The following is a 14201-nucleotide window of genomic DNA, read 5'->3' as shown; positions in this document are numbered from 1 at the left end:
TATGTTTAAATAAAATATTTTGAAACCAACATTGTTTAATAACCTATACAGAGAAATACACGCTATCATTTTCTTCCACTGTTGAACACGTAAAATTTACGTATGGTTGGCGTTACTGTGGGGTATTAGGAACGTTGGCGTTCTAGGGTTAAAATGGATTTCGCTCAAGAAAATCCCGAGTTGTCCGTAGATCAAATGTCCCATACAAGTGACAGCGAGGGATATTATGACTGTAGTCCTGATGTATCATGTGTTGTCAAAACTGTTAAAACTTTGAGTAAGTGGCACAACGTTCTGGCACATCAGAATATTCAATATATCAAACAATTATTAAAGTCCAAAAATATTAGTTTCACCGACGATGAAAAAGACTTTGTGTGCTTGAAATGTCTTTTAGGTAAACAACATCGTATGCCTCATCCCCTTAGTAATTCTAGGGCCTCTAAGACTTCGGAATTGGTCCATGCCGATGTATGTGGTCCAATGGAAACTTCGTCAATTGTGGAGGTGCCAGATATTTTTTGGTATTTAAAGATGATTTGACTTGTTATAGGACTGTGTATTTCATGAAGAATAAGTCTGAAGTCAAAACATTATTATCAAAATTTATCTCTATGGCAGAAAGAGAGACAAACAACAAAATGAAGGTGTTGAGAACAGACAATGGCCTGGAATTCATTAACAAGGAAATAACAGAGTTATTGGAAAAGCAGAGCATCCAACATCAAACATCCGTACCTTACACTCCCCAAAAAAATGGAAGAGCGGAACGAGAAATGGGAATTCTTGTAGAAGCAGCTCGATCTATGATTAATGGTAAAGAGAAGAAGTTTTGGGCAGAAGCAGTCAATACTGCAGCCTATATTATAAATCGAACTGGAAAAAGCTCTGTCAAGAACAAAACGCCCTATGAAGTATGGTGTGGTAAGAAGGTCAATTTTGAAATATTTCAAGATTTTGGTTTAAGGGTATCGGTTCATATTCCAAAAGAAAAACGACTGAAATGGGATCCTAAAAACAAAATAGGTGTATTCACTGGGTATTGTGATGAAACAAAAGGTTTTAGAAGACTCGAGGACTATGAACTGTACAGTGCATCCCATTTTGGGTGAGACTGCCAGGTTTCTCGCTTGTTATTTAAGATAGAGCCTTGCGGTTTTCACGTTCCTGTCCTACTTTTTCGTGAAACTCAAGTTGGTCTAATCAGATTTTTCATAACTGTTTCCGTTCAAGAGATACAGGGTGATTTTGGAAATTGATACTTTTCGGACACCTCCCTTATCTCCGAAGTTATTAGAAATAATGCTGAGGTGAAAACTACGTCTGAATCAGAATTCTGCGTAGAATCCAGTGGCGTACTCAATTTTTTTTTTCGGGGTATGGTTTTGAAGATTCAACACAAACCTATATTTTTTTCAATGGAACACCCTATATATCATTACTTCGTTGAATTCGTTATTTTTTTCCCTTCAAAATGATGTATGATACTATATAGGTAGAAAGATCAGAAATGTTAAAAAAACACTAAAACATCAAATATGATGATTTTTTTGTTGATGAGCAATGGATTCCCCATATAAAAAAAAGGTTCAATTGGATAATTTTAATTTGTGATTTTTATAAATAGTAGAGTAAGCAAACAAAGATAATACACTCATCACTAACATGAAAAACAAAACGTAGATACCTACCTAATAGCAACAAATAAATAATACAAAAATTTTATAAACATTGCATGATATCTTACAGCTTAAACTGTTCAAATTACTGTCCAATTTCCTCTCATACATAATTGACAAAACTTTTCTATACGCCTGAGTGCATTTAATATTATAAAAGGGCGGTTTTGTAAATCCTGGAAAACTGCCTCTCTTGATGCACGAAGTTCTTCGAGACTGTTATGTCTTTTACTGTAGTATATTATATGTATTAGGGAAAATGGAAAGCAATTTGAACAGTTTAATCTGTAAGGCCGGCCATCCACGTACAGTTGAAACTGTCAGTTTCGACTGAACAGTTAAAACTGTCAGTCGAAACTCTACGTGAGTGGGTATTTCAGTCTCAGTTCAACTCGAATTTTTTAACTGAACAGTTCAACTGAGAGAAATGAAATTGTTCATATTTTTAACTGAAAGGTTTAACTGAACTGACAGTGTGTGGGGGTTCAACTGTGGAGTTCTCAGTTGATTTCGTGTCGAGCAAGGGTGCGCATCACAATTTCGCGTAAACATAACCAGGTTATAGTCGATTTTATCGAACTATATAGGTCGGAACCTTGTTTATGGCAAGTGACATCGGCTGATTATCACGATCGCGCCAAAAAAATGCGGCATACAGCAGACTGGTGAAAAAGTTGAAAGAAATGGAACCTGGTACGACCAAGAAATCGGTGCTGTCAAAAATAAACAGCTTGAGATCTGCTTACCGCAAAGAAAAGAAAAAGTTGAGGCTTCGAAAAAATCTGGAGCATCTGTGGACAGCATTTACAAGCCGGTACTTTGGTACTATGACCTGTTTGATTTTCTGAATGACCAAGACACCCCGAGAGTATCATATTCTAATTTAGAGAGTAGTGAAAATGAAAAAGAGGTAAGAAAAACACGATGTAATTAATGTTTAGTATTTACGAGCGTCCTGTGGCTAAAAATCTCAGAGTAGCAGCTAATCTTTCATGTGGAGATATTGCATTTCTCATGACTGTATCTTTTTTCACAATTAAAGGAGAAACCAACAATAGTAATTTTTGGTACACTGTTTCAGTCATGCGCAAATAATTGAGAAAATCTAATGGTTCTTCTCCTAATTCTCTCAATAAATTTATGTGTGAAGATAAATTTCTTTTTTGTAGCCACTGCTTGCACCACTCTTTATGCTTTCTCTTCTTTATTCTTGGAAAAATTGCAAAATTAAACCGAGGACCGCCAGATCGTCGGACCTTCTCGAATCAGTCATGGAACAAACTGAAGCTTTGAACTGCACATGTGTGCACATCTCAGTTCACAGTTGAAACTGACAGTTTTAACTGTTTAGTCGAAACTGACAGTTTCAACTGTACGTGGATAGCCGGCCTAAGATATTATGCAATGTTTATGAATTTTTTTATTATTCATTTGTTGCTATTAGGTAGGTACCTACGTTTTGTTTTTCATATTAGTGATGAGTGTATTATCTTTGTTTGCTTACTCTGCTATAAATAGAAATCACAAATGAAAATTATCCAATTAATCCTTTTTTTCATATGGAAAATCCATTGCTTATTAACAAAAAATCATAATTATTTGATGTTTTAGTGTTTTTTTAACATTTCTGACCATCCTACCTATATAGTATCATATATCATTTTGAAGGGAAAAAAATAACGAATTCAACGAGGTAATGATATATAGGGTGTTCCATTGAAAAAAATATAGGTTTGTGTTGAATCTTCAAAACCATACCCCGAAAAAAAAATTGGGTACGCCACTGGATTCTACGCAAAATTCTGATTCTGACGTAGTTTTTACCTCAGCATTATTTCTAATAACTTCGAAGATAAAGGAGGGGTCCGAAAAGTATCAATTTCCAAAATCGCCCTGTATCTCTTGAACGGAAACAGTTATGCAAAATCTGATTAGACCAACTTGAGTTTCACGAAAAAGTAGAACAGGAACGTGAAAACCGTAAGGCTCTATCTCAAATAACAAGCGAGAAACCTGGCTGTCTCACCCAAAATGGGATGCACTGTACATGGATGATACGTTATTGGCATGCATTTTGGATGAAGATGATCCAGTCTCGTACGATGAAGCTATGTCGAGCGAAAACAAAGCAAAATGGACAGAAGCCGTCGAAAGTGCGATCAAAGCTCTTGAAGAAAATGATACATGGATAGTGGAGAAGAATCCCAACAACGCTGAAGTGATAGACTCCAAATGGGTATTCAAAGGAAAAAAGGATGAAGCAGGAAATATATCAAAATTCAAAGCCAGGCTTGTCGCTAGAGGTTTCAAACATAGTGAGTGTATTTCAGACATTTATTCACCTGTAGCAAAATAACCTTCAGTGATATTTTTCTTCAATGTTTGTAACTATTTAAAAATACCCATTTATCAAATGGATGTGTGTAGTGCTTTTCTTAATGGTGATTGTTAGGACCTAGTTGATGGCAACAGTGTCAACACCGCACGCATCCAGGGCGGTAAAGAAGTGGAGCGCGAAAAGACTAGGGATGTGTGGTTCGTTCAATTTCGACGAACCGGGTCGAACCAGATCCATGGCTGAGACGACCCGGTTCAAAAGACCCGTTCAATTGACCCAATGGTTCTTTTCAGCTCACTAGCTCAGATCGAATCATGTACGATTTGCGCATGATTCAAAGAGCCGTAGATCTGGTTCTTTCGTTCTTTGTTTTTTCTTTTTAAAGAATTTTAAGTTATTGTATTGTTTCCTTCAATTTTTATATTCATATTCATTTTAATCATTTTATGTTATACGCGCACGCCTATGAGCTCGGCATGCGCGCACCCTCTTTACTAATGGCACGAGGGTAGCTTGCCCCTGCGGTACTGCAGCTGTTGGGCGTTGGCTCTGGTTCGGCCATTCGAGCAAAGCATCCCTTCACGTACACATGTACATTTTATTCATTACTCAATTCTCATAACGTACGTAGTACAATCATACATTTATTTTCAAAGTGAATCAGCATTATACAAATTAAATCATTTTAAAATCACCCAGTGAGTGTTTTATTCATCATCACCATCGAAGAACATCAAGTAGATTTAGTGAAAAATCTCACGAGATCGAACATGGTCCCTTCGAGCCGCATGTGAACCAAGCTACATCAACTCAAACAAATCAACAACTCAGGTCCTTCGAATCAATCAACAGTGTCTCCAGATCAGCTGATCCAATTGGAAATATCAAGTAAGCCTTTCCTTTTTCTTTTCTGCTTTCCTTGCTTCATTCTGAATTGCTTATTGCTGTATATTATACGCTCTCATTTGTCAAAATGTCTGATGAACAGATCAAAACTTTACGTTTCAAACGCGGTAACATTCAAGGACAAATCACACGACTTTCTAACTTCATACCAACTGTAACGGATGATAGCAGTTTAGAAGAATTAAATACACGTATAGAAAAAATTGAACCGCTTTGGAATCAATTAGATGACATTTTAACTGAACTAGAGATCATTGATACAAAAACAACAACTGAAATTCATCTTACAGAGAGAACGAATTTTGAAAATTTTTATTTCAAAACCATCGGCCAAGCAAAGAGGTTGATAAAACAGTTTTCACCTGTTGATGTAGGCTCCTCTTCTAACGCTCACAGTTTTCAAGACAGTTCCAATGATTCAACAATTCGCACTACAAATGCAAAATTGCCAAAATTAAATTTACCTGAATTTCATGGAGCATATGAAAAATTGCTCCAATTCTCCGAAACATTCAAAGCAATGATTCATAATTGCCAATCAATCAATAAAATTCAAAAATTTTGGTATTTGAAATCATGTATTAAAGGTGAAGCTGCAAATGTTCTGACAGCTTTGGAAGTATCTGAAGCAAATTACGACAAAGCGTGGGATCTCCTCTGCGAGCGTTACGAAAACAAAAGAGTCATCATTCAAACACATTTAAATTCAATTTCTGATATTCAAAACATTCAAAAAGAATCTCACATTCTACTCAGAAGCATTATTGATACTGTCAATCAACATCTCAGAAGTCTTGAGTCTTTGGGATTACCTGTGGACAAATGGGACACCATAATCATTCATTTAGTTTCTTCATCAAATCAGATTTTCCTACATTCAAAGAATTTACTTCATTTCTAAATCAACGATGTCAATTACTAGAAGGTTTACATCCAAACAAAAAAGTTTTCAATTCAACAAAGCCTTTTACAAAAAAAAACTACTTCGATTCAAGTGTTGCGCATGTCGCTACCACAGATCCGATATGCATATTTTGTAAAAAAGATCATTTCATATTCACATGTGCAAGTTTTCTGAAGCTCGGTGTACCACAGCGTATAAAGGAGGTCAGAAAACTCAACGCATGTAACAACTGCTTACGTAAGGGACACTCAGCAAGAGATTGCAAAAATCAACACTCTTGCAAAAAATGTTCATTAAGACACAATACTTTATTACATTTAGAAAAAGAAAAATCTTCTACTGAACACAACTTAGCACCTTCTCAAAATAACGAAACTAGTAATTTACAATCTGTTTCTAATATTTCACAATCAACTCTCACTGCTTGCTCTGCGGAATATACACATAGTGATTCATATGTTATGCTGCCTACAGCAATCGTACTTATTTTTGATAAATACGGTAATTCTCATGAATGTCGAGCTATTCTCGATAACTGTTCTCAATCAAATTTCATCACTGAAAAATTATTCAAAATCTTACAACTTCCTACATCAAACGTTACACATTCAGTTGAAGGTTTCGGTTCGAACATAACATCCGTACTTCATAAAACATGGGCTACTTTGAAGTCAAAAACAAACTCTTATATTCTAAAAGATGTACCTTTTTTGATATCCAATAAAATTACAAAGGATTTACCCGCTATTTCAGTCAACTTGGACAATCTCAAAATTCCACCCAACGTTGTTTTGGCGGATGAAAGGTTCAATGAGACTGGTCCAATTGATTTACTCATTGGAGCTTCTATTTTTTGGGATCTAATTTCTATTGGACGCATAAATCTACCGGGTCATCATGCAATTTTACAAAAAACAAAACTTGGTTGGATATTTTCCGGGCCTCTACCCATATCACATGAAATCAATTCAGAATCAATTTGCAATGTAACATTACAAAATAACAATATTCATGACTTGCTAGAGCGCTTTTGGAAAATTGAAGAACAGCCAGCGAAAATTCAATATTCCCCAGAGGAAGCAGAAGGTGAAAAACATTTTGTAGATACTACAACACGCGATGAAACAGGCAGATTTGTTGTCAGTTTGCCTACAAAAGAAAACATAAACCAGCTTGGCGAATCTTTCGACCTCGCTCTAAAAAGGTTCTATGCCGTTGAGAGAAAACTTTTGAAAAATCCTCAGTTCAAGGAACAATATGTCTCATTCATGAATGAATACGAAAAGCTCGGACACATGACCAAAATAAATACTTCAAATGATTCAACTCAAGATACAATCTTCTATTTACCCCATCATGGAGTAATGAAGATGTCCAGCGCTACGACAAAACTTCGCGTTGTCTTCGACGGTTCAGCGAAAACTTCCAGCGGCATCTCATTGAATGATGTTTTAATGGTCGGTCCTACAATCCAGGACGATTTATTTACAATAGTAATCAGATTTCGTAGTTATAAGTACGTCGTCACTGCTGATATAGAAAAAATGTATAGAATGGTAAAAATACGATCTGATCAGCGTGACTTACAACGGATATTATGGCGTTCTGACCCATCTCAATCACTCAATCATTTTCAATTAAACACAGTCACGTACGGAACTGCTAGCGCATCATTTCTTGCTATTAGAGCTTTATTACAAGTTGCCAAAGAGAATGAATCAAAATTTCCCAAAGCTAGTGAAGTCATCAAATCCAGTTTTTATGTGGATGACTTGCTAACCGGCTTTAATTGCATTGAAGATGGTAAGCAAGTTTTATCAGAACTAGTGCATATCTTAAGCTCCGCTGGTTTCAATCTCAGAAAATTCGTTTCAAATAATAGCGAAATTTTAGAACATATCACCCAAGCGTTTCTTTAAAATTTTTTGGTGACCTAATATTTTTATTGAATCGATGTTAAAATCAAAAGAATGGAGTGTATTTGACACATGTTCAGCTAAAGCGGTGTTGTTCTCCTTTTTCTTTTTTACTAAAAAACTTTTTCTTTTTTACTAAAAAAGAAAAAGGAGAACAACACCGCTTTAGCTGAACATGTGTCAAATACACTCCATTCTTTTGATTTTAACATCGATTCAATAAAAATATTAGGACACCAAAAAATTTTAAAGAAACGCTTACTACATGAAATGATCTCAATTAAACAAGATGAAAAATCCATTAACAGGAGAACAGACATTGAAGGTTTGAATACGGCCTATTACTATCTCATCAACAAAATAAAAAGAAAAATAACTTGAACTAATTATTCAAATTGAATGTCAATGTCATGTATGTAGATATAAACAGTATTCATTATTTACTTATAACATATGTATTATCAGAGTGGTCTGTTCCCGTTTTATCATTTCGTTCGTTTTAGATTATAATTTGATGTTGTCAAAAAGTGATATTTATTTCATATATTCCATGATTCTGACAAAAAAACCGCAAATAGACTGTAAGTAATTGGTTCCCCCTTTTTAATGTAAAATCATCGAGTACCTTTATGCTGGGCTGGATTGTTTTTAGTGTTTCTCTCACTATTCGTTTTTTAAAAAATTCCTTTTTTGCATTGTATTGTTCAGATATTCATGTAATTATTTATTCAATTGTAATGTCCCATTGTATATTCCAACATGATTTATTTATTAGTGTTTTTAAAAAAAAAATCTTGTAATTTATTATAGAGCCCTGAAGAAGATTTTTGAATAAAATCGAAACATGTCGGCAATGGTCTGAGAAGTGGTTTTTGTTCCAACAACCTGACCTTCAACCCTGTCAAGAAAATAGTTCATCATTAAAAAAGGTCTCAAACCAATAACTCATTAACCTTAATTAATATATTTTGTTCCCGAAAAATATTCATTTTGATCAACTTTACAAAGTTAGGTTTGAATATATAGTTAAAAAAATTCCATAACACTTTCAAGAAATAATAATTGGTGCATCTAAGAGAGTGCAATTACAAAGCCCAGTTTCTTTTACCATCTATCATCTTTCTTCAAAACCGGGTGCCAAGTGCCGAGCCGATGATTCATTTGCGAAATGGATGTTTTTTATTACTACCATAATTATGTTCCTTTAGGGTCAGTCCAAACCGAAACCCATCTACCTAGGCTCGGATAACGAACCATTCTATGGATCTTTGGGTCCTAAAAGATCCTCAGATTGAATGAACTGAATGTGAAAGTTTGGCTCATTCGGATCGGTTCGAACGAACGAATCATTTTCAGAGAGACGACCCGATCGAACCATTCGTTCTGAAGACCCGGGTCTTTTGATTCGTTCGTTCGTGAACGACACATCCCTAGAAAAGACAGTACCCTTCGAGACCTTATGAAGTACACATCGCTGTATATCAATTTATGTATGCATCAAGTTACGTGCAATTAAAACACAAGTTCAAAATCCAGTGCATATGTTTTTTTCTACAGTCCACAACCAAACATATTTGGTCCAATCGAGCCACATATAAAAGTGAAATTCAAGAAAATACTTCTCCAAATTGGTCAGTTTCCCGCCAGTTGCATAGTTCGAGAAGCAGGTGCAGTCGATCAACGCCGCCAGCCAGTCACGCAATACATTTCCAGTCCAGCAGTCCTCAACAAGGGGGAACAACAGCGAGCTTCAGAGAGCGGAAGCAAGAGGCAACAGCGATCCTCAACAAGCGGGTACCGCAGGTTCACAAACAACAAAATTGTAAGCCCATTCCATCTTTTCATTGCCACGGATTTGCATGAGTAAATACAGTGCTGTTCATTTCATATTCAGTTGTTCAAGTCAATAAAAATGGATATCACTAAGCTTAAACAAAGACGTGGACAAATCGAGGAAAAATTGTCACGATTTGAAACCTATAGCAACTCTATTGAAACCTCTGAGTTAGATGAATTAACAATCACACAATTAGAAATTCGTTTATCAAAAATTGAACCAATATACGATAGGTTTAATGAACTTCAGAGTGAAATAGAGGAAAATACGGTTGAAGACAGAGACGATGAATCAAATATAAGTGAACAATTCGAGGATTTATATTTTAATGTCGTATCCTACTGCAAAAAAATTATAACACATTTCAACAAGCGGGATATGAGAAGTTTTGGCATTTCACAACCTAATTCTCACTTCCAAGGTTCGCAACAAGTTAAACTTCCCACTATTAAGTTACCGACCTTCAATGGTTCAATCGAAAACTGGCTAGAGTTCAAGGATACATTTATCGCTTTAGTTCAAGATAATGACAACTTAGCAGACATTCAAAAATTCTATTATCTCAAATCATCATTAGAGCACGAGCCAGCTCAACTTATAAGCTCGGTACAAGTTTGTGCTTCTAACTATCCAGTTGCATGGTCGTTGTTGACAGACAGATATGAGAACAAAAAGCTCATTATAAATAACTATATTAAGGCATTGTTGGATGTCAAACCGGTAATAAAGGAAAACAGTGCTGGTTTACGCAATGTATATGACGAAATTAATAAAAATCTCAAGGCGTTAGAAACTTTAGGTCAATCTGTCAATCATTGGGATTCATTGATAATATACATACTGTCGAGTAAATTTGATTCGGTAACAAAACGAGAGTGGGAATCATTCAAACACAATGGTGATCTACCTACAATGGTAGATATGCAAACATTTCTCAAAACAAGATGTGAATTGTAAGAAAGGCTCAACAATTCTTCTGATAATTCATCACCGTTAAATAAATATGATTCAAAAACTGGATTCAATAATGCTAACAAGTCTAAGCCTTTTCTGATCAAACAGAAGGGAAGCACCCTTACATCATCAGTTAGATTTTCATGTTACTATTGCAACCAAGGTCATGCTATTCACAATTGTGATTCCTTTAAGAGTCTCAGTCTAGAAGATAGAATTTCGGCAGTAACAAAAGCGAAACTGTGTCATAATTGTTTGAGTTCTAAGCACATTACAAATTAATGTCAAAAATCTAACTGCAGGAAGTGTAAAGGGAAGCATAATACATTGCTTCACAAGGAGTCCTTGAAATCGCAAGTCTCCACTAGCACTGTATCACAAGATAGCACCAGTGAAACAGCTATTGCTCCGAGCGTACTCGCAGCGGCATCAAATAATCCATCTTTTTCTGAAACAAAAGAAAATCGAACGGTATTAGTCGGACAAACTAATGAAGGTGAGGAAAGGGCACAATGCTTATTATCTACAGCCGTGATATTGGTCGCAGACGCAAACGGTTGCAAACATTCTGTTAGAGCGCTACTAGACGCAGGAAGTCAAACCAACTTCATTACAAGTGACTTATGTAAGAGGCTCAATTTAAACACTCAACCTATTAAATTCGCAATTTCAGGGGTAGGAGAGGCAATGTCGGAAATACATTCAAAAGTGCAAGTATCTATATTTTCAAGACTCAACAATTACAATGAATCAATTTCGTGTCTGATAATTCCAAAAATAACTCAGAATTTGCCAATTGTTTCATTTGATATAGATACTTTACAGGTACCAATTGATATAAATTTAGCGGATCCAAATTTGAACAGGCGCGGCAAAATAGAAATGTTGATAGGATGTGAGTTACTCTATAATCTGTTATTAATGCAACAATTGAAACGGAAAGGGCTCCCAACGTTACAAAATACAAGATTCGGATGGATCGTTGGTGGTCAGGTCGGTGTTTGGAATCAACACAACACAAGGCGGTCGTTTGTCACATTTCACTAGAGGAGCAAATGTGTAACGCGGTTAAAAGGTTTTGGCAAATAGATGAATTTGAAATAGCAAAAAATGACTTACCCAATGATTCCGAATTTTACAATAAACATTTTATAGAAAATTACAAGCGTGATCCAGAAGGGCGATTTATTGTGAAAATACCTTTTAAACCGAACCATAGTGAATTATCAAATACGCGTCAGTTGGCAATTAACAGATTCCATTCGTTGGAAAGAAAACTGATCAAATATCCAAATTTAAAGGAAGAATATACGAAGTTTACAAGAGAATACATACAGTTAGGGCACATGAAACTCATACAAGATACCAAGGATGAAAAATATGGTTTTTACTTACCTCACCACGCTGTAGTGAAAGAGGACAGTTTAACCATAAAGGTTAGAGTCGTTTTTGAGGGATCAGCCAAGTCAGATCAAGGATTATCATTGAATGAGGCACAGTATTCAGGACCTGTAATACAGAGTGACCTATTTTCAGTACTGATGCGTTTTAGGCGTCATACATTCGTTTCGAGCGGAGACGTATCAAAAATGTTCAGACAAGTTCTTATTGCGCCGGAACATAGGAAGTTCCAAAAAATATTGTGGCGTTTTGACTCTACAGAGGAACTGCGCTGTTACGAATTACAAACCCTGACGTAGAACGGCCTCGGCGGGCTTTCTAGCTGTGCGTTCAATGTTGCAATTAGCTTTAGATTTCAAGGAAAAATATCCGTTGGCTTGTGAAGCCATTTTGAGCGATTTTGACATGGATGATTTTCTGTCAGGAGCAGACGATGTTGAACAACTTTTACAACTTCAACGAGAAGTGTCTATAATTTTGGCAAGCGGGGGTTTCCAGTTGCGAAAATGGATGTCTAACAGACAGCACATATTAAATGAGTTTCATGTGAATGCAGATATTGATGTAGGTGTATTGCATCTTGGGGAAAATGAACAATCCAAAATGCTGGGGTTATGCTGGAATTCCATTCAGGATTCTATTCAATTCTCAAGTAAACATTTTCGCGAATTCAAAAGGAATAATGTAACGAAGAGATCAATTCTCGCAAATGTTTCTCAAATATTTGACCCATTGGGACTATTGGGTCCACTCACGATTAATGCGAAAATTATAATTCAAAGGCTATGGGTAGATAAGGTAGAATGGGATCAAACGGTATCGAATTCCATTTATGAAAAATGGATAAGATTTTGCGAAGATCTTCAACATTTGAACAAAATCAGCATACCGCGGTACGTACTATCACCAGAGGCAGAAATTATCGAATTACACGGTTTTTCAGATGCTTCCGAAGCAGCTTATGGTGCATGTGTTTATGTCAGGTATGAAAACAAGAATGAAAAAGGCTATCATCTGAGATTATTATGTGCTAAGTCTAGGGTGGCACCAATAAAACAAATCACTTTACCACGGTTAGAGTTAATGGCAGCGGTCCTATTAGTAGAATTACAAGAAAAGGTTCGCCAGGCTCTAGAGATTGTAACGATTCAACGGACCTTATATAATTTTGCCCAGCTCATGTTTAAGAAACGCCACTGATCCCCGATGTAATTTATCGAACACTATCGATTCTCATATTTGATACAGAGAGTGCGCGGAGATTGTCGTTCAATGTGGAAATTTTTCAGATTTCAGCTGAAAGAGAATTATTATTGATTTGACGACTGATTGAAAACAGGTGGAGAGTGAGTGTGATATTTTTTGGTGGCTTTACGTATGGTTGAGTACCTTAATATTAGATATTGAATATTACCTAATTATTTCTTTGAATAACAGTAATTCTATCTAACGATTTGATATCTGATAGTTTAATTTGATATTCCATTGTCTCTTTTCTTTTTTTCTCTTAACACACAGTAGTGTGTAAGGATTTTTTTTCCTTCTTTCTTTTGAGAGCCGCCAGGAAGTACATATTCCCTTTCTTGCTGTAATTAACTATAAATTTCATTCAAATTAAATAAATTTCCTTCTTATAATAACTCTCGGATCATATGTACATTTTTTTATTCTTTGTATTTAATTGTTTCTTATAACATAAGTTTTTTTCACTTTCCGGAAAGTATTCAATAATTAACTCATTTTTATATAATAGTTTATAATTTCTGTCAATTCCAAATTTCATACAATACTTTAGATACTATTTTTCTAAATTCAACCAGAACATTTTTATCTTCGATAATTGTACAAATCTAATTTCCTGAATTTTTCTCTCCACGCATGCTCAAGCAACCATTTTGATACGAAGAAGATTCCACAATTCCTGTACAAGTTTTAACCAGGCTGCACTGAATCTGCATCCTGATCAAGGTTGCACAGAAACCTTCATCTAATATTTGGACGAAATACTGCAAGTGCCGTTGAGTTTCACTTCAGGCGAGCATCCACCAAATTGGAACCCGAGATTTGAATTGTTTTTCACCACTTCGATCCAAAAGCAATATTCTGATATCAAGCAGCTATCAAAATTGAGAAACAAGATCTACCACGTGAGATATCAAAAATCATCTTTCGATAACCTACTTATTCCAAATTCTGTCTGGAGACCTTATATCCGAATTGTGAGATCAGTGAAATTTTCATCATTTGTAAATGTTCTGAATTTATT

General features: G+C 35.6%; 1 protein-coding gene across 1 annotated transcript; it reads left to right on the top strand.

Annotated features, from left to right (window-relative positions):
* Nucleotides 1-3726: 3726 nt before the first annotated feature.
* LOC123684598 lies at nt 3727-7746 on the top strand. The gene is made up of 3 exons (XM_045623915.1): nt 3727-3994; nt 5511-5770; nt 6004-7746. Exons 1-3 carry the CDS (start codon nt 3727-3729, stop codon nt 7744-7746), a joined length of 2271 nt encoding a protein of 756 aa, XP_045479871.1.
* Nucleotides 7747-14201: the final 6455 nt, after the last annotated feature.

Source organism: Harmonia axyridis, chromosome 7, assembly GCF_914767665.1.
Source record: "Harmonia axyridis chromosome 7, icHarAxyr1.1, whole genome shotgun sequence".
NCBI lineage: Eukaryota > Metazoa > Arthropoda > Insecta > Coleoptera > Coccinellidae > Harmonia > Harmonia axyridis.
This window is presented reverse-complemented; position numbering and strand designations above follow the sequence as displayed.